The 26,984-nt window shown below is 49.1% G+C and overlaps 1 protein-coding gene across 8 annotated transcripts; it reads left to right on the top strand.

Annotated features, from left to right (window-relative positions):
- On the top strand, nt 1-25,051 carry Kyat1 (kynurenine aminotransferase 1). Of its 8 annotated transcripts, XM_038336873.1 has the most exons (15): nt 2-203; nt 10,679-10,767; nt 11,848-12,062; nt 15,340-15,398; nt 18,101-18,248; nt 21,868-22,017; nt 22,100-22,186; nt 22,423-22,551; nt 22,900-23,020; nt 23,350-23,426; nt 23,515-23,604; nt 23,688-23,874; nt 23,960-24,039; nt 24,471-24,557; nt 24,639-25,051. In XM_038336873.1, the coding sequence occupies exons 3-15, from the start codon at nt 11,961-11,963 to the stop codon at nt 24,702-24,704; spliced, it is 1,383 nt and encodes a 460-aa protein (XP_038192801.1). In that variant the 5' UTR covers nt 2-203; nt 10,679-10,767; nt 11,848-11,960; the 3' UTR covers nt 24,705-25,051. The 8 variants fall into 8 exon arrangements, with proteins under 8 accessions (XP_038192807.1, XP_038192801.1, XP_038192800.1 ...); XM_038336879.1 differs by lacking the exon at nt 10,679-10,767 and having other exon boundaries at nt 1-203; nt 24,506-24,557; XM_038336872.1 differs by lacking the exon at nt 10,679-10,767.
- The last annotated feature ends 1,933 nt before the right edge of the window (nt 25,052-26,984 follow it).

The raw sequence follows: 26,984 nt of genomic DNA, 5'->3' as shown, positions 1-26,984 counted from the left end.
CGCCATGGGGTCGCCATGTTTTTAAAAGGAACGTAGAGTTTCGCGCAGCTTCTGACCGTGCTCTTGGCGCCATGTTGCTTCTGGGCAGAAGTAGCGCATTTAGGGCTCCGCCTCTTTAAAGGAACAGAGACGTTTGCAACCTTGGGACTACATTTGGGGTCGCTGGAGATTTGACGAAGCAGCGCAGTTCTTCGCTGAAGCAGGTGAGTACCTGGTCGCGGTGCGAGGTTTTTCCAAGATCGTGTGTTGAAGCTGGCAGGTTCTCCAGAGGGTTCTGAGTGCTGTGAGCCTTGATGCATGTGCTGCTGTTTGTGTGTGATGTGTAGCTTCGCTGAAAGAAGGCTTGGTCCCCCGGGAAACACTTATGCGCGCGGTTGGCAGTTCTGCACTGCCGTGGGACCAGTCTGGCTAGCTCTCTCTGCACCCGCATCCACTCGTCCAAGATAGTCCTGGCCAAGAAGATGAAGTCTGCGGTTACAGAGAATTCCCGGCAGAGCTGGCGTCAGTAACAGTCTCGGTGGGTTCTTCTGACGATTCCCAGGCTGACAGTAGTCGTGGCAATTGGGTTAAAGTACTAATGTGGTACAACTTCCAAGATAGATAAAGAAACTCATGGGACAGAAAGTGTAGCCTTCAGTCCTGCCGCCGTTCGAGTGTTCGCGTGCACACCAGCTTTCTACTAATATGCACACGTTGTTAATTTAACAAGGCGAGGAATTTAACTACTGTGTGCACGATTTGATTCTTCGAAAGAAAGGTGAAATTATCTGCTGAGACAATGCCTAGGTTCGGGGCTCCTCTTAACGGTCTTGCTGTTTCCCTCTAATAAAGGAGGCGACAGGCTAGGGGAAGTTAAAGGATTTAGCTAGGGTATTACAGTCAGCATGGGAAGAAGAAACTGGAATTTGAATACAGGGGCTTTTAGGCTGCTTTGGTCAGATGTGCAGAACCCACATACCACCAGCACATACTGCACAGACAAAGGGGTCTCACAGGAAGACCCATTTGACTAGCCAAGGGAGAGGGTGAACAGAAGAACAGTGGCGGAGCCCATGATAAAGTCCAAGTCATTTTCCACCCTGAAGTCGGTAGACCTGGGCCATCGTCCATTAACAGATATGACCACTGCAGTAGACACCGAGTTTGGAAAGCGGATCTATACAGGCTCTCACTCCCTTCCCACCCACCCACAGGACAAAGAACCAGACTGGGTGGAGTCAGAGGGGACTTCTAGTGACCTTTCATCTGTGACAGAGAAGTGTATAGAATGACTGCCCAGCATTCCCTGAGGGTCCCACGTGACTGGTAAAGTGCCCATCATCAGAGCAAGTACAGGTTGGAGACTTGCAGTCTGGCCTTCAATGCACACCTTCCTTTATGGCCAAGCCTCAAGCCCACCTACCACTCCACTTCACCTCCCTAACCTCAGGACCTGGCTCCTGACTGCCAGTCCGGATAGGGGTGACAGAAAACCACAGGAGGCTTCACAGCAATGACATGTTCTTTACCTCACCCACCTGCAGGGTGTTTGCAGTCTGTCCCCAAAGCAGCAGTCCCTGCTGCAAATAAAGGTGTCACATCTCAGGAGGAGGGGCTCTTGGCTTCCTGGTTGTTTTTACTGGCTGAGTTCTCAAGTTGCCAAGGAATAGGGGGGACGCCTAAGCTTCCAAAAAAAAAAAAAAAAAAAGGCCTGCTCCAGCCTCTGTGACCAGCAGGCCAAGCCACCTCAGTTTAGCAGGAGAGGGGTCTGTTAGACCTATCCCAGCAGACACTGGTCCTGAAGGACTCCTGGGGGACCCAGGGGGACCCTGAAAGTTTCCTACCTCCTTACTCACACCTGGGTTTGTCACCGATCCCTGTGGGCTGGGAACCTTTAGTCAGAGCTGCAGAAGTCATTGCTTTCTCCTCAGCCCAGTCCAGGGTCAAAGGGCCTGGGTCTCCATCCTTATGTTGCTTAGTTCTTAGGGCAGCATTTCCCTTGGGAATGTCTATATTATGGGAGCTCTTTTTTACTGTTTAAAAGCTGGAGCGGGGAGAGGGGAGGCTGGGCCAGGCATTCATTGGTGGTGCACACCTTTAATCCCAGCACTTGGAGAAGGAGTCAGGTGAATCTCTGTGAGTTCTAGGTCAGCCTGGTCTACAGAGCGAGTTTCAGGACAGCCAAAGCTACACAGAAATGCCCTGTCTTGGGGGGGTATAGTGGGGAGAGATCTTGTGTTATGAAATAGATTTTTTAAAAGATTTATTTTTATTTTTAATAGTTTGTGATTGTCTCACTGTGTGTTTGTGTGTGTGTGTGTGTGTGTGTGTGTGTGTACATGAGTATAGATGCTTGTGGAGGCAGAGGCATCAGATCTCCCTGGAAGCTGTAGTTATAGGCAGTTGTGAGCCGCCTGGTATGGGTTCTGGGATCAAATTTAGGTCCACTGCAAAAGCATTATGGCTCTTAACCACTGAGCCGTCTCCCTAGTCCTGTGAAATAGGTTTCTGAGGAAAATTTGTAGGTTTCAGAGGTAATTGGTTTCTTGCTAGCTAACTACAGGTTACTGCATGCATACCAGGAGCTGACATGTTATGGTTTAGACTATCTGTAGTGCTGGGGATCAAGTCCAGGCCTTTGTCCTTGCTGTGCTGATTCTGTACCATGCTCCAGATGGGTAAACTGAGCCCATAGGCTGTGCCCTAGGGTCCCATTTGCCGTAGTTAATTTAATGGTGGAGCTGGGTCATTTAATCTTTGGAGCCTGTCCTGAAAATTGCTCTGTAGGCCAGGTTGGCCTCAAACTCACAGATATCCACCTGCCTCTGCCTCCCAAGTGCTGAGATTAAAGGCGTGCACCACCACCACTCAACAAAAGGCAGAGTTTTATTTTGTTTGTTTCAGTTTTTGAAGAGACTTTATTTATTTATTTTTTTTGTTTTTTGTTTTTTTTTTTTGTTTTGTTTTGTTTTGTTTTTCGAGACAGGGTTTCTCTGTAGCTTTGGAGCCTGTCCTGGAACTAGCTCTTGTAGACCAGGCTGGTCTCGAACTCACAGAGATCCGCCTGCCTCTGCCTCCCGAGTGCTGGGATTAAAGGCGTGCGCCACCACCGCCCGGCTTTGTTTTTTGTTTTTCGAGACAGAGTTTCACTGTGGCTTTGGGGGCCTGTCCTGGAACTAGCTCTGGTAGACCAGGCTGGTCTCGAACTCACAGAGATCCACCTGCCTCTGCCTCCCGAGTGCTGGGATTAAAGGTGTGCGCCACCATCGCCCGGCGAGACTTTATTTTTTCAAAGCCAGCCTTATAAGCTGGGCATGGGAACTCATGCCCACAATCACGTTTGGGAAACTGAGGGATTCAGTGAGTCCCAGACCAGCCTGGGCTACAGGCTGAATGAGACTGTCTCAGAATAGCCAATTAAATAAATAGATAAAACCCCACAGAGAATGGGAGGGGGCTCTTGTCCGAAGTCTGTGTTACCAGGGAGCAGACTTAGTGTTGGCTCATATAGGTGAGTGCTATGCGTTTTCAGACTGGTGACCACGTCCCACCGCAAGGGGTAGTGCCAGAGGCACATATATGATCCTAAGAAGCACTTAGTCACAAGGGACTCTTTAGTTCTACAAATCTCATTAGTCCACTGGGCTGCTTTTGTGCTGGTTGCCCACATGCAGTTTCTGGCATGTTACACAATGGACATGTTAGGTGGGTGGCTGCTCCAGGCCGTCTTGCTGATTGCCAGACCCCTTCACAGTCGGCTTCCATGCACACCAGGGCACAAGTGCACACCGGTGCCAATGCATAGCTAGTCCCATGTGAGTTCAGAGGGAGGCCTGGGCAGCGACTTTAAGTAGAAACAGAGCTGGGCAGAGTCCAGCGGAGTGAATGCCATGGGATGCATGAAAGGCATCGGGCAGAGCTGGCACCCCTGTGGGTCAGGTCATGCCTAAAGCAAAGAATCTGCATGTCCTGACGAAAGGAGAACATGGAGGCTCCAGAGCCAGGGCTCAGCCACCCCGAGGCCGGCTGAGGTGGCTCTGTACCTGTGTCAACACTCCAGTGTCAACACACTCTACTGTCCAAGCATGTCCCGTGGGGTCAGCAGTCAGGGCACAGCTGACATCAGCACCAAGTTTCTGGAGCATGCCCAGTGTCCAAGGGTCATCCATACACTTTCTGGTGAGGCTGCTGGCCATTAACTGTCCAGGGAGGTGTGGAGGGGGAAGACACCTGCTGCCAGCACCTGGCCTGACACTGACGTCTCATTGTAGATGCTTAGGAGGCACAGTTTGTAGGAAGGTGTTGTAAAGGTTACATGGTGCCCCTCTGATCCCTGCCCTGGTGGAATTGTTTCCTTAGTGTACCCAAACACCTGAGCTGCCCCCCCCCACAACACTTCTCTGCGAATTGTTTGTTTGAGACAGAGTATCTCCGTGTAGCCCTGACTAGCCTGGAACTTGCTGTGTAGACCAGGTTGACTTCAAGATCACAGAGATCCACTTGCTTAGCGTCCCAAATGCTGGGATTAAAGGTGTGTACCATGTGCTGGGCTGTGATAGTGCATGCCTTTAATCCCAGAGTTTGGGAGGCACAGGCAGGCAAATCTCTGTGAGTCTGAGGTCAGGCTCAACTCTACAAGAGCTAGTTCCAGGACAGCTAGGGCTGTTACACAGAGAAACTCAGTCTCAAAACAAAACAAAACAAAACAAACAAACAAAAGCTGTGCACCCCTACACCTGGCTCTATTTTATTTACTTCCTTACTTACATATTTTTAATTTATGTGTTTAAGTGTTTTTGTCTGCATGGATATCTATGCTCTTTATCCGCCCCCCCCCCCCGCCACTTAGACCCAAATAATCACACAGAGACTATATTAATTAAAACAGTTTGGCCAATAGCTTAAATGTATTTCTAGGTAACTCTTACATATTAAATTAACCCATTTCTATTAATCTGTGAAGCACCATGAGGTTGTGGCCTGCCTGTAAGGTTCTGACTAGGGACTGGCAGCTTTCTCTTTCAGCAGCTACATGGCATCTCTCTAACTCCGCCTATTTTCTGTGTCTCTGTTTGGATTTTCCACGTGGCTTTGCTCTGCTAAGGCATTGGCTGAAACAGTCAATATAACTGTTATAACCAATGGTAATAAAACATATTCACAGCATACAGAGGGGAATTCACATCAGATATCTATCTTAGGGTTTCTATTGCTGTGATGAAACACCATGAAAAACAAGTTGGAGAGGAAAGGGTTTATTGGGATTACATTTCTACATTGCTGTTCATTATCGAAGGAAGTCAGGATAGGAACCTGGAGGCAGGAGCGCTGTTGCAGAGGCCTTTGAGGGGTTCTGCTTACTGACCTGCTCCTCACGCCTTGCTCAGGCCACTTTCTTATAGAACCCAGAACAACCTGCCAAGGGGTGGCATTACCCACGATGGGCTGGGCCCTTCCCCCATCAGTTACTAATTAAGCAAACACCCTCTCAGGAGTCAGGCAGGTGGATTTCTGTTTTTGTTTTTTTTTTAAATATATTTATTTATTATGTATACAATATTCTGTCTGTGTGTATGTCTGCAGACCAGAAGAGGGCACCAGACCTCATTACAGGTGGTTGTGAGCCACCATGTGGTTGCCGGGAATTGAACTCAGGACCTTTGGAAGAGCAGGCAATGCTCTTAACCACTGAGCCATCTCTCCAGCCCCAGGTGGATTTCTGTAGGCAGAGTTTTCTGTCCCGCCAGTCTGCTCCCAGACAACCACACAGACTTATTAATTATAAATGCTTGGGCTGGAGAGATGGCTCAGTGGTTAAGAGAACTGGCTGCTCTTCCAGAGGTCCTGAGTTCAATTCCCAGCAACCATATGGTGGCTCACAGCCATCTGTAATAAGATCTGGCGCCCTCTTCTGGCATGCGGGCATATATGCAGGCAGAATGTTGTATACATAATAAATAAACAAATAAATCTAAAAAAAATTATAAATGCTTAGCCAGTAACTTAGACTTGCCTCCAGTCAGCTCTTACAATTTAAATTAACCCATATTTCTTTTTTTTATTTTTTTACTTTTTTTGGTTTTTCGAGACAGGGTTTCTCTGCAGCTTTTAGAGCCTGTCCTGGAGCTAGCTCTTGTAGACCAGGCTGGTCTCGAACTCACAGAGATCCACCTGCCTCTGCCTCCCGAGTGCTGGGATTAAAGGCGTGCGCCACCACCGCCCAGCGAACCCATATTTCTTATCTAGCCTCTTATCTTTTAGCATGGCATGTTCATCTTTCTTCTCTCTGCATCTCCTGGCATCCTTTTCCAATCCATCTTCCTTCTTCCAAGAGTTCTCCCTGCCCCAAAAATCCTACCCAGCTATCAACTAGTAAGCTCTTCGTTAACCAGCGAGAGTGATGCATATTTACAGTGTACAAAAAGACCATCCCACGGCAGACCTCTGTGAGTTAGAGGCCAACCTGGTCCACAAAGTGAGTTCCAGGACAGCCCTGGAGAAAACTTGTCTAGAAATAAAGAAAAAAAAGCACCCTATAGGCCTGCCTGCAGACTGATCAAATTGAGGTATTTTCTCAATTGAGGCTTCCTCTTCTCCAGTGACTCTAGCTTGTGTCAAGTTGACATAAAAATAGCCAGAGAAATGTCTGTACACCATGTGCATGCAGTGTCCACAAACAACAGAAGAGGACTCAGTGCCCAGGAACTAGAGTTATAGAAGATGGTGAGACACCATGTGGGTGCTAGGAGCCAGCCCCAGGTCCTCTACAAGAACAGCCAATGCTCTTAATGTCCCAGCCCTTATTTTAGTTCCTATTTATTTTGGGGGTTTTGTTCTTTTTTTTTTTTCAGACAGGTTCACTTTGTAGATCAGGCTGGTCTCGAATTCACAGAGTTCTGCCTGCCTCTGTTCCCCAAACTGGTATTAAAGGCACAAGCCACCAACGCCTGGCCACTTAAAATTTTTAATTCTCAATTCTCTCTCTCTCTCTCTCTCTCTCTCTCTGTGTGTGTTTGTGTGTGTGGTCAGAGGTCAGATGAAGGTGTCAGATCCCCTGGATCTGGAGTTACAAGTATCTGTGAGTCATCTGGCTTGGGTGCTGGAAACCAAACTTAGGTCCTCTGAAAGAGCATCATGCACTCTTAACCTCTGAGCTGTCTCTCCAGGCTCCGCACCCCTCTCCACCCCACCCTTCCCACCCCACGCCTACCCTGTGGATTTTACATCCCGTCAGATTCTTCGTGATTTTTTTTTATATTTATTCATTATGTATACAATATTCTGTCTGTGTGTATGGCTGCAGGCCAGAAGAGGGCACCAGACCCCATTACAGATGGTTGTAAGCCACCATGTGGATGCTGGGAATTGAACTCAGGACCTTTGGAAGAGCAGGCAATGCTCTTAACCTCTGAGCCATCTCTCCAGCCCCGATTCTTCATGATTTTGAGGAAATGTTCACACTTTTGCCACTGTCACCACAATCCAGTTGTGACCAAAAGTCACTCAGGCCTGTGGCCATCATTCCTCATTCATGCCTCACTATCCCACCCACCTCTAACCTCAGGCCCCCATTCATCTTCTTCAAGTGTCTGGAAGCCTTACTGTGGACAGACCCCAGATCCGCTCATGCCACACAAATGTTCTACCAACAACCCCTATCTCCAGCAATATGGTCTAATTTTTTTTCAAAAAAAATCAGGAGACTTAGAAGTTAGCTCAGTTGGTATAGCGCTTGCTGCATGAGCATGAGGACTTGAGTTTGATTCCCAGTGCTGGTGAAAGAATAAATCCGGCGCACCTGTGGTGTCTCCTAGAGACAAGGGAGAGGGCTCCTGGGGAATGACACCAAAGGTATCTTCTGGCCAACACACACAGCCACATGCTGCTCCTGGGCCCACATGAACTAACACACTGAACACACACTCACAGGTCAAACTATATGCCAGTCTACGAGTCCCCAAAGCCAGTGTTTATAATTCAGTAGTCCCAAAGCCAGTGTTTATAATTCGATAGTCCCAAAGCCAATGTTTATAATTCGGTAGTCCCAAAGCCAGTGTTTATAATTTGGTAGTCCCAAAGCCAGTGTTTATAACTCAGTAGTCTCTTGAGACGTTCTTCAGCACAGCCATTCCTTCATAATAAGCAGCCCTCACTGCCGCACTCTGACTAGAGCGGGTTGCTGGTGTCCAGACGCAGTTAAACAGCACTGTTCTCAACCACACAGTTCAGACGTCCAGTTCAGACGTCCGTAGCCATGAGCCAGTCACTGGCCGTTGTGTACCGTGAACCTTGTAGTTCGTTCCTCCCCCATGGATCTCAGAAGGAATGACAGGTTGTGGAATAACAGGTTGCATTTAAATGGCAACCAGTCGTGTCATGCCCCTGCCCCTGTGCCAGGTGCCGATTAGTCACTGTATTCATTCAGGGACAGCCAGCGAAGCGTGCTGTCACCGAGTGATGAAACCAGCTAGCCCACGTAGTGTCTCACACAGTGGGTTATCGGAAGAGCGTTAGCCAGCAGAGACACAAGTATGGACAAGCAAGGGACCAGGGTGTGGCAGTCACATTTGCATGGTACCAAGTGGATGAAGGAAGGAAAAAGAGGTGACCCTACAGGAGCACTGTAGCTGTCTCTATTGAAAACTCCCGACTGCAGTGAGGGAAGCTTCCCAAATGGACATGACTAACAGCAGAGAGAAAGCTGTTCTCAGGATGGAGCGGTCCCAGAGAAGGGCCTGCACCGTGCCAGTCAAGGGCCGTACACTGAACCATGTAATGACTTCCTGTCCTCCTGTCCACATCTGGTGAGCAGCCACCTCTACATTGGTTGGGTTCTAGATTCATCATAGAAAAGGGATCAAGCAGCGTGTGGCCTTGTGTGACTGATATCTTTCACTCAGTGTAATCCAATTGTCTCTGGGCTGTCAGCTTACAGATAATGATGTGGAACTCAGCCTTAGCTTAGGCTTGCTCCACTAGCTCTTGTTTGTTTGTTTGTTTTTGTTTTTTTTTAAATATTTTTTATTATGTATACGATGTTCTGTCTGTGTGTATGCCTGAAGGCCAGAAGAGGGCACCAGACCTCATTACAGATGGTTGTGAGCCCCCATGTGGTTGCCGGGAATTGAACTCAGGACCTTTGGAAGAGCAGGCAATGCTCTTAACCACTGAGCCATCTCTCCAGCCCTGTTTTTGTTTTTTGAGACAGGGTTTCTCTGTAGCTTTGGAGCCTGTCCTGAACTAGCTCTTGTAGACCATGCTGGCCTTGAACTCACAGAGATCCGCCTGCCTCCCAAGTGCTGAAATTAAAGGCGTATGCCACCACCGCCTGGCATCCCACTAGCTCTTTTTTTTTTTCCCACTAGCTCTTATAAATTAAATTAACGTACTTTTTTAAATCTACATTTTACCATATGGCTTTTTACCTTTTTTTTCCATACTGACTATACTGCTTCCTCTGCCTTTCTTCTTCCCAAAGTCCTCTCTGTCCCTGGAAGTCCTGCCTAGCTATTGGACATTCAGCTCTTTATTAAACCAGTCAGAAGGAACCTTGGCAAAGACATCTTCCCAGTGTAAACAAACATCCACAATAACTCAGCACAGCATAGGTTCATACAATTAGAGCAATAGTAGTAGATCTCACTGTGTTCAGCCATTGATGAATATTTGAGGTTTCTTTTCTCTTTTTTGAAGATTTATTTATTTATTTTGTTTACAATGAGGATCTGACGCCCTCTTCAGGCCTCCTTGGGCACGGTGTGCATGTGGTGCACAGGCTTATATGCAGACAAAAATACTCATACACATAAAACATAAATACATTTGCAATCTTCCTGGTTCAGATTTTTGCTGCTTCCGCTTATACATTTGCTCCTATGAGTTGCTGAGTTCATTTTGATATATGATGTGAAGTAAGGTTTTGTTTGTTTGTTTTTAACTTTGAGGCTGGGTCTCACCTCGTAGTCCAAGCTGACAATCGAGGCTGGCGTCAGGCTTTCAATCTTCTTATCTTAGTCTCGCAGGTGGCGGGATTACAGGCTTGCAGCACCACGGCCACTCCAAATTCATTCTTTTCTGTGTAGCTATTCTAAAGAGAGATCTCAGAAATGGTTATTCTTTGGTTCAGCACCCTCACATGGACCCTGGGAGCTTTTGAGGGAAAAAAAGCCCTGCATGGTCTTCATTAAATATTCGCCACCTGGGCCAAACCACAGAGACTACAGATTCTCAGGCCTCGCCGTGCAGCAGCCTCACACAGTCCATGGCAGATCTGAGGCTACAGCCTCAGTTCTTCAGTCAGAACTATGCAAAACATTTTGTAGTGTGACGGTGTGTGTGCCTGTGTGTGTGTGTATGCGTGTGTGTGTGACAGGATCTTACTACGCTATAATACTGGCTGGCCTGAAACTTGCTATGTAGACAAGGTAGACTCAAATTGGTAGTGATCCCTCTGCCTTTTCTTACCCATGTGCTGCAGTTATGTGTAATGCCAGCCCACCTGGTTCAGTTTTGTTTTGTTTTTGTGTTTTGAGACAGGGTTTCTCTGTGTAGTCCTGGCTGTCCTGGAACTCACAGATATCTGCCTGCCTCTGCCTCTGAGTTCTGGGATTAAAGGCGTGCACCACCACCCTCTGGCGCTTTTTTTTTTTTTTTTTTTTTTTTTTTTTTTTGTCTTTTAAAACCCTGCCCTTTTCTCCAGTGCTCAGAACACAGTCCAGCTCCTCCTGGGTCCTCCTCTGCTGCTGTTGCAGTTCAACAACAGACTGCGTCAACACCTTTTGCCTGAGGGTGAGCTTGGGTGTCATTTCAGGCCAGTGTTCACGTCAGCTGATCTAGTTGAAGACTGTCTTTGCCCATTGAATGGTCTTGGCCTCTCTAGGAGCCATCACCCATAAACATGAGAGTTGATTTGGGAATTGTTCTGACGCAATGCCCTGCATGCCTATTCTTCAGCAGTCCCCTCTCGCCTTATTATTACTATTCTTATTATTTTGGAATTTGGTCCCTTCAGCTCCGCTCTGTAGTGAGTGCTGAAATGGTATGGAGTGATGCATCCAACCTTCCCAGAGCTGTCTGTTAGGCTTTGTGTTTGCCAGTGGATTTTTGGCTTTAGGTTTTTTATTTTATTTTTTTATATTTATTTGTTTGGTTGGTTGGTTGGTTTGGTTTTTCGAGGCAGGGTTTCTCTGTGTATCTCTGGCTGTCCTGGAGCTCACTCTGTAGACCAGGCTGGCCTCAAACTCGCAGAGTTCCGCCTGCCTCTGCTTCCCATGTGCTGGGATTAAAGGCGTGCGTCACCAACGCCCACCACTGCCCCATGACAGATTTTATTCTATGGCTCAAGCGGGCCTAGAACTTGGTGGTGGTCATCCTCCTGCCTCTCCTCTCAAGTGCTGGGAGTATGCACCACCACATAGCTACCCCCTAGCCTTTCTTTTTCTTTACATTTGATTTGTGGAAGACATGGAGTTGCTGGCTGTGTAGCTCCTGTCGGTTGGGTTTGTGAGCTGTAACTCTGTGGCGTCATTTACCAGGTTCTTCAGTCCCATGCGTAGCAACCCAATAGGGGGTGAGGTTCCAGGCTAGGTTTGTTGTGGTAGCAGGAATGCTTTGTGTGTGTGTGTGTGTGTGTGTGTGTGTGTGTGTGCACATATGTGTGTTTCTTGAATTGGAATGAATGGGAGTCTGGGTTGCTGGTATCTGTGTTGTCCCCTGTTGGTGACCTTTACCTGGGTCATTTTGCCCTTGGAGGTGATGGAAATTTTAAAGGGTCACTGTGTGGGATTGAGGTGACTAAGGGGGAAGAGCCAGGCAGTAAAGCACCTGGCAGCAGCCTGGTGCACAGTGACACTTTATTGTTGTTGTTAGACCTGTGTGTGGGACACAAGTCCCTGGCTTGGAGCCATTTTCGGGCCTAGGCTGTCTGCCCTTCTCCTCTACCCCTGGAGGGGAAGTCTGCAGTGCCTGTGGACCTGGGAGGCATGCTCAGGAGCGCAGCAGCCATCGCAGCGCCCCTGGTGTGGCCGCTCTGGGAAAGGAAGGCCGGAGCCTCGCTCACCCTCGCCCGGTGTTTGCACCAGACTGTAAGTGCCCTGCATAGCTCTCCACCACGTTCATGGCTGGGGTCCTGGGAACTGGCTTGGTCCTGCCTGTAAAGCCGCGCATGCGCAGGCGCCTTCCCTGGTGGCGAGCTGTCCTAGTCACCTCTCCTGGCCCTGCTTCTCTCACTGGAGCTCCGCTTTGCATGGACACTCGGTTTGTCAGCTGCTGCCTGCCCCCCATCATCCCAGCACCCAGCCTAGCTGATAGCACACAGTAGGCACACAGTACATTTTGGTTGGCTGACTGTGTTGTGCACAGCTTGAGAACAGCACTGCTCTCTGATCTCAGTACTGACGGCCATTTGCAAAGACACCCTCTCAAGTCCCCAAGTTTGTGGAATTCTTCTCAAACCCATTCAACTCCACTCATTTCTGCTCATCTGTAAGTTTGTGCCCTTGTCCCCTGCATCTTCCACACCTCCCCACCCCAACCTAACTTCCCTCAGGCCAGCCTCTGTCCCCCAACACCCACTGTCAGGCCTCCTCAGTCGTTCACATCACCCATGTTCTCTCGCTCTCTGCTACATCCCAGTCCAATACCTTTCCATGCCTTTGGCTTTATGCCATTGTCAACAGGGAGAGGTTCCACTCCTATATATGGCTTGGAAAAACGCCAATAAATCAGAACTCTAAGTTATAGACAGACTCAAATCGAGAAGAGATGCAATGTGAAGGATGCACTTGTTAGGATCAATCAAAAACAAACAAACAAAGGAGCCTGAAATAAGACAGTCAAGGCCTGAGAGAGGGCGCATCAACTGAAGGTACCTGTCACCAATCCTGATGACTGGAATTTGATGCCTGGGGCTCACATCATAGGAACTAAGAATTGACCCCCACAGGTTGTCCTCTGACCTCCACACACATGCTGTAACATGTGTGTCCCCCCCCAACAAAATAAATAAATGATAATTTTTAAAAAGACTAAGTCGGGTGTGGTGGCGCACGCCTTTAGTCTCAGCACTCAGGAGGCAGAGGCAGGCAGATCTCCATGAGTTCAAGGCCAGCCCGGTCTACAAGAGCTAGTTCCAGGACAGCTAGGGCTGTTACATAGAGAAATCTTGTCTCGAAAAACAAAAAACAGAACAACAACAACAACAACAACGAAAAGCTAAACCCCAGTCAATCAAATAATATGATCTCTGTATGAAATAGAAAACCAGATATAAACTGGGAAGTAGAAAAGCAAAAAGAGCGAGCTGGGGACAGAGCCACGAGAAAGGCTCTGTGAGCCCCTCAGTGACTCCCTCCCACAGCTTTATCCCTACCCACGTGTGATGGCAGAACTGAACATGCATTCACAGATGCATGCATATTAGGGGATTCTTAGTTATTTATTATTTTTAAAGACATGGTGTCCTGTGGCACGAGCTGGCCTCAAACAAGCCCCTACTTTTCCCTCTGACGTACTGGGATGACATGTCCCAGCCACCATGATTGGTTATGCAGTGTTGGAGAACACACCCAGGGCTTCCTGTGTGGGAGGCAAACACCCACCCACTGAGCTACAGCCCCTGCTCTCGGGTTTTTGATATTGGTATATTGTATCACTAATATTCTTCTAAATTATGGATGTCTCCTACATTTTTCAATCGTAAAAATAAAATATTTAGCTGGACATAGTGGTTCATATCTGTAATTCCAGCTCTCGGGAGGCTGAGGCTAGAGGATTGCTATGAGTTCAAGGCCAGCATGAACTTCTTTACAAATTCCAGGCCAGCCAGAACTACAAAGTGAGACCCTGTCTCAGAACACAATAGCAACAAGAATAATAAAATATGTAGCCAAACATGATGGTCCATACCTATAATCCCAGTACTTGGGAGAGTGAGGCTCTCAAGTCTGAGTCAGCCTGGACTATCAAATAAGAATCCTGTCTCAAAAAAAAAAAAAATCAAAGAAAATTTGTTTTATAAAATTTGAAAAAATATGAAAAAATGTGGTGGTGCATGCCTTCAATCCCAGCAGAAGCAGGCAGATCTCTGTGAGTTCAAGGCCAGCCTGGTCCATCCACAGATTGAGTTCCAGGAGAGGCAGGACTACACAGAGAAACCCTGTCTCGAAAAACAAACAAAAAAATTGAAAAATATGAAAGGCAGGGGCAGGTGGACCTCTGAGTTCAAGGCTAGCCCTGTGTACAGAGTTCTAGACTAGCCTGGGCTACATAGTGAGAACTTGCCTCAAATAAATAAATAAATAAATAAATAAATAAATAAATAAATAGAAAAGTAATAATTATAAGGAAGAAAAATTCAAATGTCTGCTAACCAACATAAAGAAAGTCAGCCCTGACATTTGATTGTGCTGAGGTAGTCTCCTCAGGACCACGCTCTTGTCAGCTCGGTGCTCGACACTGTGAGCACCACCCCCAGTGACACCGGCAATCAGTGGAGGGCAGGGCACAGGGCTGCCGGGATGCTGTGTGCCAGGCCCCAACTCATTTCCATCCCCATGAGGCTCAGGCTGCTGGGAAACTTTACACATCACACATGGCCTGAGGCTTCTCCATTGCCACAACCGCTGTGACAGGATCCACGTTAGCGTCTCCTCTGAGCCCCTGTGTGCCTCTTGTCGTCATGTGCTGTGTACAGATGAACAGGTCACCTCTGGCGGCTGCTGTGGGAACTTAGCAGATCCTGACCCATAGTCATGATTTTCTACTGGTCACAGTGGGTGGCCCCCCACGCGTGGGAGTGACCTAGCATCACTCCCTCCGGGGTCTGAGTGAGCAACCCCCTCCCCAGAGCTCGAAGTCTCAGTCAGTTTGTTGTGTGACCTTGAACACACTACCCTATGCCCACTGCAAGTTCTCATCTGCTTAAGGAACCCAGCCCAATCGTCCTAAGTGTATGTACAAGCCTAGGGTGACCTTTGCCAATGCTAGGGACCATTGTTCCTGGTACCACCGTTCTCCCCTCCTTCCCTTCCTCTTCCTCAGCCCTTCGGGAGTCACCTGTAACCTGGCCATCATGGCTGCAACTCAGGACACTCAGAGTCAGCACTGGTGTGCCCCCCCACAGCCTCCCTCCCCCACCCCACCCGTGTGTGTGTGTGTGTGTGTGTGTGTGTGTGTGTGTGTGTATGTGGATGGAAGTATAATAAGGCTGGGAGAGCAGGTTTCAGTCAGCCTGGCTTCCTGAGCCTGGGGGGACTCCACCCAGTCCAGAAAAGCAGAGGGTGGGGCTGGAACCTTAAAGCCACTATCTGGGGTTGCTCCCACACAAGATTCTCACAGTGGACTTCCCTTCTCTCTCTCCAGCTCATCATGGCCAAACAACTGCCGGCTCGAAGGCTGAATGGAATCGATCACAACCCCTGGTGAGCTGGTGGGATGGGACAGGGTTCTGGGTATCTAGGATGGGTAGTGACAGCCACAGCATGGGAGAGGCAAGACCCAAGGTAGCAGGCTAGCCTCAAGTCTCAGCCTTCCCCTGCGCAACTGCGGTGCTGAACAAGAGACACACTGGTTCAAAATGGAGGTGATTTTACCTCCTTGAAGGGTCTTGTGAACAGTGCTCCAAATCGGGCACAAAGCCATGGCTCCCACGGTGGTAACTGTTCCCCGTTCCATACCTATGGCTTCCGCACCCTGGGGATTCAACCAATTGGAGATCAAAAACATTTTTTAAAAAATGCATCTTGTGACTGGCGAAATGGTTCACAGCAGGTATGAGTGGCCTGTGATAAATGCTGGAGAACCTGGATTCAGATCCTAGCACTCATATTTCTAAAAAGCTGGGCATGGTCATGCCTGTCTGTAACCCTAGTGCTGTGGGGAACAAAGACAGGAGGATTGTTGGGGTTTGCTGTTGAGTGTCCTAACTTCAGATTAAGTAAGAGATCTTATCTCGGGGCAATAGGAAAGAGTCCTAGATCAAAACGCTTGCCCACCTCCTCTGGGCTCCACATGCATGTCCATGAGTACATTCAACAAAAATACACACATACACACATGTTGTACACACACACATACACAGAAAAGGAAAGACACCCCTACAGAGCACTACAGAGCATATAAAGACGGTTCCTCTTACCCTTGGTCACTGAGCAATGTGGTGTAACAGCTGTTTACACGGCATGTACGGTGACTGGAAGCTAGTCATCTAGAGATGAGGTGTACGGGAAGGACTGGGACGGACCTCACTACTCCAGTGCCTGTGTAGTGTGTTCAAGGCTCTGGATTTCATGCCCAGCATGGGGGAAAAAAGAAAAGGATGTGGGAAGGAGGCTCAGATCATATGTAAGTGCTATGGTGAGAGACTTGAAGCTGGGCAATGGTGGCGCATACCTTTAATCCCAGCACTCAGGAGGCAGAGGCCAGCCTGGTCTACAGAGCAAGTTCCAGGACAGGCTCCAAAGCTATAAAGAGAAACATTGTCTCAAAAGACAATACAGAGATACAGAGAGAAAGACTTGATATTGGGCCAATTTGGATATCCTGGATGGAGGAGGGTCTGAAACCCATTTCTCCACAAATATTTATAAGGGTCAGCCTTCATTTTATTTCATAGGTGCTTTGAAATGAGATAAGTTAAGAACATATGATACAGAGGCTTGAGGCTTGGGAGATGATGGCTCCGTGGTTAGGTGTTTGCCATGCAAGCATGAGGACCAGGGTTCAGATCCCTGGAACCCATGTAAATGCCTGGTAAACAGGGCTCCTTGGCTGTAATTCCAGCCTTGAAAGACAGATAAGGGAATCCCAGAGCAAACTGGCTAGCAAGACTAGCCCTATTGGCAAGCTCTGGTTTCCCTGAGAGAGCCGGTCTCATTGAATCAGGAGGAAGAACAACAGAGTCTGATGCTCAACTTCAATCTTATTCCTCCACTTGCACACACATGTGAGTTCACATATATACATCCATACATGCAGACGTGCATATACACACATGCATACCACGCACATATACATGACAATTGGAAAAGAGAAGGAAGGATGATGCAAGCCAATATTTCCACTGCAGTGCTAGGGATGGGACCCAGGGCTCCATGCTAGTGTTCTAATCCACTTAGATATGGAAGGATTGTGTGTGTGTGTGTGTGTGTGTTGTTATTACTGTTACAGTAAGTGAAGTGGGAAGTTATTCAAAAGAGCTTTTTCTCTTCTCCCTGTGTCCGTTAAGCCAGGTGCATGGACAGAGCTGTATACTTGAAAAGTTACAGAAGTGGATGAGAGCGCTCTCTAGAGGAACAGAACTGTAGAGTGAACTCTCTCTCTCTCTCTCTCTCTCTCTCTCTCTCTCTCTCTCTCTCTCACACACACACACACACACACACACACACACTCTTTATTAGAACGGCTTATAGGCTCTGGTCCAGCTAACCAACAATGGCCGCCTACCAACTGAAAGTCCAAGAATCCAGTAGATTTTTAGTGCACGAGGCTGTAATGTAGTGAGGAAATGGATTTGCCAATGAGAGCGAGAGCAAACAGGCAAAGAGCAGAAGCTTGCTTTTATCACTCAGTTCTGTGTCCTCGGAGTGGCCCAGAGCACAGTGAGTCATATAGGCCACCAGGAGGTGATGTGAGCCAAGTGTTTCACACTGTGCTGGGGACAGGTACATTACAGGCTAGGAAATCCCTCTGGGGCCTCTGAGTCATACATCACCACATCCCATTCAACAGATGCCTCTAAAGTATAAGGGCAGCTAGGGTGTGGCTCAGGGGTGGAGCTTTGCCTGGCTTGCTCTCCAGCACAGAGGGGAAGGAATGGCAGAGAGTTAGAGTCAGATAGGAGACTCTGGAGCATGTGACACCCTAGAGTCTCCTATTGTCATTCACATGGCTTGGCATATAAATGTTTCTTACCGTGGGTCATGGTCAAAGTTTGAAGTCTCCTGGGCTGAGTCATATAATTGGTACAGGGCCTGACCGCCTTAAAATACAGGACTCGCACAGGTGGGGGTAGGGTGTGTTGTCTGTCTTTCTAGAGCTGTCCCGTGCATGTTCACCCTGCCCTGCAAACAGGCAGAAGTATTCCTGGGAGGTGACCTGGGGCTGACTCTCTGTTTGTTGCCAGGGTGGAGTTTAGCAGACTGGCCAAAGAATATGATGTCGTGAACTTGGGCCAGGGCTTCCCTGACTTCTCACCTCCAGACTTTGCTCTGCAAGCTTTCCAACAGGCCACCAGTGGGGACTTCATGCTCAACCAGTACACCATGGCATTTGTGAGTCTCCCGCATCTTCCGAAGGTCCTGGAGAACAGGCACTAACACCACATAGGTGTGAAGGCTCATGGGGCACAACCCGGTGGGTTGAGTTCCACATCCTTCAGTTCCTGAGAGTTTCCTATGTACTGTACCTCAGATCCCAGTGTGGAAGGCAGATCGGGAACCCTTCATGACCACAGCATCTGGTCCAGAGAGGGGAAGCTTCTAGGAGGAGGCGATGTTTCAGCCAACCCCTGAAAGATGGGCTGCTGGTTGCATTAGACTAAATCCCATCTGCTCTGTAAGGGCCACACATTATATATAGTTGCCAACATTGGAGTGGAAGAGTGCCTTTGGCGGGGACTAGGGTTTTGAGACAAGGTTTCTCTGTGGGGCTGTTCTGGGTGGAACTCACTCTGTAGACCAGGCTGGTGTATTTGGATCTTTCTTTGAGCCACAAACCAGCTCCTAAATAAAGACAGAAGCTTATTATTAATTTTGAATGCTTGGTCTTAGCTTAGGCTTGTCCCATTAGCTCTTTTAACTTATTTTTTAAAGGTTTATTTATTTATTTATTTATTTTCATTTTTTAAAAAAATATTTATTTATTTATTATGTATACAATATTCAGTCTGTGTGTGTGCCTGCAGGCCAGAAGAGGGCACCAGACCTCATTACAGATGGTTGTGAGCCACCATGTGGTTGCTGGGAATTGAACTCAGGACCTTTGGAAGAACAGACAATGCTCTTAACCGCTGAGCCATCCCTCCAGCTCCTATTTATTTATTATGTATACAGTGTTCTGCCTGCATGTACGCCAGATCTCATTACAGTTTGTTGTGAGCCACCATGTGGTTGCTGGGAATTGAACTCAGGACCTCTGGAAGAGCAGCCAGTGCTCTTAGCCTCTGAGCCATCGCTCCAGTCCCCCTCACATCTTTTAATGGCTATTTAGTTCTATTCCATTGCGCAGATGTTCCATGTTTTACTTAGTCCACATTAGTGGACTGCTTTCCACATCTTTTATAAATGTTGCCATTTTATCTTTAAAAGCGTGTATTTCTCTAAGATATTTTCTTTCTATCTATTTTTGTTACTTTTAATTATGTGTGTGCCTGTATATGGGTATGTGCACGTGAGTGCCGGTACCCGAAAGGCCAGAGGTGGCAGATTGCCCAGGAGCTGGAGTTACAAGTGGTTGTGATCTGCCTTGTGTGGGTGCTGGGAATTGAACCCAGGTCCTCTGAAAGAACAAGGACCTCTTAACCACTGAGCCATCTCTCCAGCCTCTTAAGATAAACTTACAGGTAAAATTAATGACTTGAAAGTCAGACGTGGTGGCGCATGCCTTTAATCCCAGCATCCAAGAAGCAGAGGCAGAGTCTGTGAGTTTAAGGCCACTCTGGTCTACATAAGGAATTCCAGGCCAGCCAGAGCCACCTAGTGAGACTCTCTAAAAACATTAATGAAGGCCGTGTACAGTTAAACATGGTTGACATGTCTTGGTAAACTGCCTAGAAGTTAGGGTTGCTCATTGACATCCTACCAAGAGGCTCTCAAAGAAATCCAGAAGGTTCTTTGCATAAACCAAAAGAAAGCCACTAACAATGAAGATGACGATGGTTCCACTGGTGGCTAAGCATTTGTGTGTGATGCGCAAGGCCTGGGTCTGATCGACAGGCTGTTTTGTGACCCATGAGCCCCATGTATCTGCGGGTGTTAGCACTGTGCTCCCATGATGTCACTCCAGTGTCTCTAGGCTGTTTTGTTCTGGTTAATTCTTTACAGACACGGTGCTCTTTCCATATGCAGCACCACGCTCAGCTTTACCTGCCTGTTCATTCTTACACTGGGAGGCACATAAGTTACTGACTCAAGTTCTAGTCTCTCTGTTAGCCACTTGGCTTTGCCTTGAATGTTTTGTGCATGTCTTTACCCTCTCTCAGTGGTTCCTGCCTGCCGACACAGTGACACCATGTGCCCACCTGACCGCTCACACCGTGTGCCCACCTGACCGCTCACACCGTGTGCCCACCTTACTGCTCACACCGTGTGCCCACCTGACTGCTCACACCGTGTGCCCACCTGACTGCTCACACCGTGTGCCCACCTGACTGCTCACACCGTGTGCCCATCTGATTGCTGACATAGTGTGCCCACCTGACTGTTGACACTGTGTGCCCACCTTACTGCTCACACCGTGTGCCCACCTGACTGCTCACACCGTGTGCCCACCTGACTGCTCACACCGTGTGCCCACCTGACTGCTCAGACCGTGTGCCCACCTGACTGCTGACACCGTGTGCCCACTTAACTGTTCTGACTGCCTGCCTGCCTGCCCCATGCTTCTACCTCCAAGTCTAATTAGGATGATTATTCCTAACTGTGTACCGTAGGCCCCAAGTCAGTTGGCCTGTATCAGAGCTCAGAGGGAGAAGTAGTGTAGATAGACTTTTACCAGCTCACAAATAACAACATGGATTATCATTAATTATAAAAGCTTGGCCTTAGCTTAGGCTTGTTCCTAACTAGTTCTTATTACTTAAATTAACCCATATTTTTAAATCTAATTTTTCCATACACTTGTTACCTCATCTCCATTTTGTCCATTCTGCTTCTCCCGCATCTGGCTGGAGATTCCTCCTTTCTCTCTCCCAGATGTCTCTGTCCCTAGAAGTCCCACCTATCCTCTTTCTGCCTAGTTAATGGCCGTTCAGCTCTTTATTAAACCAGTCACGATGACACATCTTCACACAGTGTACAGGAATATTCCACAACAAAGTAGGGACCTGTAAAATGTCTGTGGTAAAGATACTTGCCACCAAGCCTAATAACATGGTCCCTGGATCCCACATGGCAGGAGAGAGCTAACTAAATGTTGTCCTCTGACCTCCTATGGTACCTATGGGCACATGCGCGACACACACACACACATACACACACAAAATAATTTTTGCTTGAGGTAGAGTCTCTCTGTGTAGCCCTGGCTGCTCTGGAACTCACTGTATAGACCAGGCTGGCCTCAAAATCACAGAGATCTGCCTGCCTCTGCCTCCCAAGTGCTGGGATTAAAGGTGTGCACCACCGCTGCCACCACCATCTGGCAAATTTTGTTTTGTTTTGTTTGAGACAGGCTTTCTCATGTTAACAGCCTTGACTGTCCTGGAACTCACTTTGTAAACCAGGCTGACCTTGAAATCACAGAGATCAGACTGCCTCTGTTTTCCAAGCCTTGGGATTGAAGGTGTGCACCACCACTGCCAGGCAATTTTTTTAAGAAAAAGAAAAAGGCTATTTCTGCATACCATTTTCTAATACTTTGGGCAAGAGACAGCTCGTTTTTGGGGGATTCTATTTTGTAATGCACCCAAATAATCTGTGGCTCCAGGGCTGCTAGAGGGGTCAAGTAGGCACAAATGTATCTTATAGTCACACAGGGAAGTGTGAAGTTCCTGCTGCCCTGTTGTTCTCTTGTCCCTACATCCCAGCTCCGGTAGGACTCCATAGCCAAGGCTGTTGAAGGAAATGAGACATTCAGCCCAAGAAAGTGGATTTTGCTAGAAGGTTCTAGATGGCCTGGGTGCAGCTGAGCTGGGAGTCTAGGCTGATCTTGGGTGCCTGGGTGCTGTCCTGGCAGGGTTACCCACCACTGACAAAGATCCTGGCAAGTTTCTTTGGCAAGCTGCTGGGACAGGAGCTGGACCCACTCAAGAACGTGCTGGTGACAGTAGGTGCCTATGGGGCCTTATTCACAGCCTTCCAGGCCCTGGTGGACGAAGGCGATGAGGTGAGAGGTGAAACCTAATCTGGGAGGGCTGAGCGCTAGCCCAGAGCAGTGCTGACCCCAGCTAATCTGACCGTTGAACCAGGTCATCATCATCGAGCCTGCCTTTGATTGTTATGAACCCATGACTCTCATGGCTGGAGGTCGGCCTGTGTTTGTGTCCCTGAAGCCGGTAAGGGATTCTTGGTTATGGGTTGGTCAAGGCTGGTAAGCAATGCTGGGTGGTTATGGATGAAAATAGGAGATGGGCTAGATCCTGGGACATGGGACAAGGAAAGGGACTCTTCAGAGCTGAGAGGATGTGGGGGTATAGTCCAGAGCAGAAAGGAGAGAGATGGAGGCAGATACTCAGGACATGAGCCACTATCAGGAAAGCAGCTCCTGCTGCCTCTCCCCCTCCTCTTGCAGAGCCCTGCTGCTAAGGGACAATTGGAATCCAGCAATGACTGGCAACTGGACCCTACAGAACTGGCCAGCAAGTTCACACCTCAAACCAAGGCCCTGGTCCTCAACACACCCAACAACCCTCTGGGAAAGGTACCAGGGGTCCATCCAGAGACCTCCACAAGCTGAGTTTCCCTCCTTGTGTGAAGTGGGAGGGCTGTATGCCTTGAACTCTGAGGACCCAACCCTCCCAGAGGTGTGAAGGCCTAGGTGCGTGGGCTGAGCGCATCACCACTTCCTGGTGGCTTTGGAACGGTGTCTTTACCTCCCTGTCCAGTGGGATCCAGAGATAACCCATCCCACAGGACCAGTATTGCCGAGTTGGTCAAAGGGACGATCCGGAGAAGCCCCAGGACCTGGTCTGGTCTCACACTCTACCTCTGGGCAGGCTCTGCACCTGGGGACATCCCAGTTGCACACCTGTGACCTTGGACCCCACAGGTGTTCTCTAAGGAGGAGCTGGAGCTGGTGGCTGACCTGTGCCAGCAGCACGATGTCCTGTGCATCTCTGACGAGGTCTACCAGTGGCTGGTCTATGATGGGCACCAGCATGTCAGCATCGGTGAGCCGGGCCTGCCACAGCTTCCCCTGGACACCCGAGCAGGGCTTTAGCCCACTGGGAGCAGCCTAGGCCTGGTGATTAGGACCCAGGGCTGTGGACCTGTGCACTGGTGTGACCATGGGCAGGGCCGTCCCCTCCCTGAGGTCTGAGGAATGCAGTAGCATCTGCTTCCTGAGGCTCTCAGGAGCAGGCAATGGGAGCAGGCAATGGAATGGTTGCATCAGCAGCTTAGAGGATGCCAGTCCTCAGTTAAGAGGCTGTGCTTGTCCCTGGGCTCCCCCCCCCATACCTTCCCCATTTCAGCATTTGCTCTTCTTGGCCTCGGGCAGCCAGCCTCCCTGGCATGTGGGAACGGACCCTGACCATCGGCAGCGCAGGCAAAAGCTTCAGTGCCACTGGCTGGAAGGTAAGTGTGGTCCCTAGACAGGTGGCAGCTGTGGAGGATTAAGAAAGGCTCCTCTGGCTGAGGCCCTCACTGACTGTGTCCTGTCCAGGTGGGCTGGGTCATGGGTCCAGATCAGATCCTGAAGCACCTGCGGACTGTGCATCAGAACTCTATCTTCCACTGTCCCACCCAGGCCCAGGTGAGAAGGGTATGAAAACCCATGGTGGGGAAGGCGACAGGGACCGATCGCAGCTGACCTGGTCTTTCATCTGCCCTGTCCAGGCTGCAGTAGCCCAGTGCTTTGAACGGGAGCAGCAACACTTCGGACAACCCAGTAGTTACTTCTTGCAGCTCCCGCAGGCCATGAAGCTAAACAGAGACCACATGATCCGCAGCCTGCAGTCCGTGGGCCTCAAGCCCTTGATCCCCCAGGGCAGCTACTTCCTCATTGCAGACATCTCGGACTTCAGTGAGTGGCACTGGCCATGTCACCCAGGATCCGGGGAGACACCAAAGTTGGCTGGGACTCAGCAGGACCTCTTCTGTTGCCCCAGAGAGCAAGATGCCCGACCTACCTGGTGCTGAGGATGAGCCCTACGACAGACGCTTTGCCAAATGGATGATCAAAAACAAGGTAGGCTGGGGCTCTTATGGGGCCAGCAGGTGTCCGACCTTCACATTACTCCTGCTCCAGGGCTCACTGCACAGCCTCCTTTTCACCTGCACAAGGCAGCCGTGCTGGTTCCAGGACTCTTGCCCTCTCTGAGCCTGGCTGTCTCTCCTATACCTGAGAATCCAGCCCGTTTTGCTCTTTCCACCCTGCTCAGACCACTGTGGCTCAAACTTAGTTCTTCCCCAGCTCTGCCTTGGCACGCTGCACAGTCTCTCCTCTATTCTCTCTCCCCGCACCCTCCACCCTGGGAGGAACCTAGTTTAATGCCCTGGGGTCTCTCTCCTGGCCATGACATCAGGTGGAGGGGCCACACTGAGCCCTTACTCCTTGTCTCCACCAAGCTGAGGTCTTGGGTCTCGAGACTATATGCAGACATGGCTTCCTCCTCCCAGGGCCTGGTGACAATCCCCGTCTCCATCTTCTTTAGTCAGCCTCCCCAGAAGGACTTTGACCACTACGTCCGCTTCTGTTTTGTGAAGGTGAGAAAAGGCTGGGAGACCCTTGGTGGGCCCGGCTAGCCACCGGGTAGGGCGAGAGAAGGCTCCGTGTGTGTCTTGCAGGATGAGGCCACACTCCAGGCCATGGACGAGAGGCTGCAGAAGTGGAAAAGGGAGCTCCAGCCCTGAGGTTCCTCAGCTGGGTCCAGTCACAGGGATGCCCTGGAGGGCCCAGCTCTGTGACTGAACATACTTCCAGGAAAGAGGCCACTGACTTGGGGGTTTCAGCAATCTTTTCTCACAGTATCTGGACTGTCTTGGATTGGGCCATATTCTACTCCTCTGTAGGTTATTTTAGGGTCGTGGTTATTTCTGGCCTCCATTCCTGGGACAATAAAGGATGGAATATCAGGTTGGCGCTCCAGTCTTAACTTAGCCCTGCCCAGGGGCTCCCCACCTCTTCTCATGTGACCTCAAGATATTGCTTCTGGCTTGATTGTTTTTGTTCCTAATAAAGTTGTTATTAGAGCCCTCAAGGCAGCCTCTCTCTTCCTCTGGACTGCCTGCTAAAACGTTTGGAAGGGACCCCAGAGAACCTCAGACCCCACACCTTCCCTATGAAGAGAGAGACAGAGAGGCGAGAATGTGTCTGCATGTGAACCTTGGGAACCAGGAACTCATCTGAAGTCACAGGGCTTGTTCATGGCAACACAGATTTCACAGACCCAGGCTGTCTGCTGTGCTCCTCACTCTCGGAGGGGGCACGCTGAAGGCTGGCTTAAGGTGTTTGTGTGTATGGATGGGGATGGGGCCTTGGGGACATCTTCACAGGGATTCAAGAACTGTCTGGTGTGTGCACAGAGGTAGGTGGGGCATCTGAGAGCAGCCCCACTGGTCCAGGCTTGCCTGCAATTCCAACAGTCTGCTGAGGAGCAGAGTGGGGGGAAGGCAGAGTGGGGGAGCCATCATGACCAGTGAGTGCTTGGCCAAAAGTGGACGTGAGGTTTGATTTTGGGCAGGGGTTTTAGACAGGCATGAAACTCAATTTGTAGAGCAAGCTGCTTCAAGCTTGTCAACCTCCTGCCTCTGCTTCCAGAGTACTGAGATGATGGCACATTCCACACCTGGCATAGAAGTGGGATTTGATCCCCAGCTGGATGTCTCACTAAAGCTGCTGTAGTCTTAAAGCCCCACAGAAGGCCATGCTAGGAGCCTGGTCAGGAGTTTCACTCACAGCCTTTCTTGAACCTAGAGAAATGATGGGGACATAAGGTTTAAGACCTTCAAAAAATGTTTTCTCCTGAAACAGAATTCCTAAAACATGAAGTATTGTGACAGATAGGGTGGTTTTGGCTAATCATAAAGCGCTCCTTTGGACCTAGGGTCAACGTAAGAGCTTCGAGGTTGCCCCCTCCCCTCTTCTGTCCTCAGGGAATGGGGTGGGACTGGAATTTCAGTTCAATCACAGGCCAATGATATTTTTCTTCTTGGAAGTTGCCAGGAGACGTCAGTGTCACACTGTAGCCAAGATTGGCTTCAAACTCATGGTAATCCTCCTGTTTCTGCCTCCTGAGTATTAGGATTATAAACCTAAGCCGTCAGTCCCGGCTTGATTTTGTGTTTTATTTTGTTGGCAGTGCTAAGGACTTGAACTCATGGCTTTGTCCATGCTATCCCACTGAGCTACATCCCCAGCCATAGCCAGTGATTGAATCAGATGTGCATGGGTAATAAACCTGTCAAAAGACACATTTAGTTAAAAGGTTTAATTGGCTTTTATCTGCAGTTCTAGAATCAAATATAAGGGGGGAGGAGTTTGATGGGCCAGAGACATCTCAGTGGCTAAGAGCACTTGCTGCTCTAACAGATGACATGGGGGTCAGTTCCCAGCACCCACATATAGCAGATCACAACCACGTGTAATTCCAGCTCCTACGGACCCAGAGCTGTCTTCTGGGCTCTGTGAGCATTGCATACACATGATTCTGGGGCTCACACCAGGGTTTTCACACATGCTAGGCAAGCATTATTAACTCTAAGCTGCATCCCAGCCAAGAGTCGTCATTGGAACATACTTGGTGTGAGACAACATATGGTGTCTCCCTTTCTTTCCATTTCAAGCCACACAATACTGCTGCTGATGCAGAGGGAGGATTGTGAACCAAATTCAACCTCAAGGGCTCAGGCTTGAAGCAGCTCTGCTGCACCACCTGGCAGGATGATAAAGTCTTGCATAGGGTAAACTCAGAATCCTTCATTTCAAACACCACAACAAAGGCCAGGCAGGATGGTATACCCCATTATTTTACTCCAGATGTGAGATAGGAAGGATCAGGAGTTCAAGGTCTGACTCTGCTACGTTGTGAGTTCAAGGCCAACTCTGATACACGAGACTGTCTCAAAAACAAAAATCCAGGCCTGAAGAGATGGCTCAGCAGTTAAGAGCACTGGCTGCTCTTCCAGAGGTCC

This window comes from Arvicola amphibius, chromosome 7 (genome assembly GCF_903992535.2).
Source record: "Arvicola amphibius chromosome 7, mArvAmp1.2, whole genome shotgun sequence".
Classification (NCBI taxonomy): domain Eukaryota; kingdom Metazoa; phylum Chordata; class Mammalia; order Rodentia; family Cricetidae; genus Arvicola; species Arvicola amphibius.
Note: the sequence above shows the minus strand (reverse complement) of the source record. Positions and strands in the feature narration are given on the sequence as shown.

Excerpts from the sequence above, each read along its gene's own strand:
- Kyat1 (XM_038336872.1), top strand. The coding sequence starts at position 11,961 with ATGCTCAGGAGCGCAGCAGCCATCGCAGCGCCCCTGGTGTGGCCGCTC. Across the intron at positions 18,249-21,867 it reads ACCAGTACACCATGGCATTT|GGTTACCCACCACTGACAAA; the intron begins GTGAGTCTCCCG and ends CTGTCCTGGCAG. Across the intron at positions 23,605-23,687 it reads ACTGTCCCACCCAGGCCCAG|GCTGCAGTAGCCCAGTGCTT; the intron begins GTGAGAAGGGTA and ends TGCCCTGTCCAG.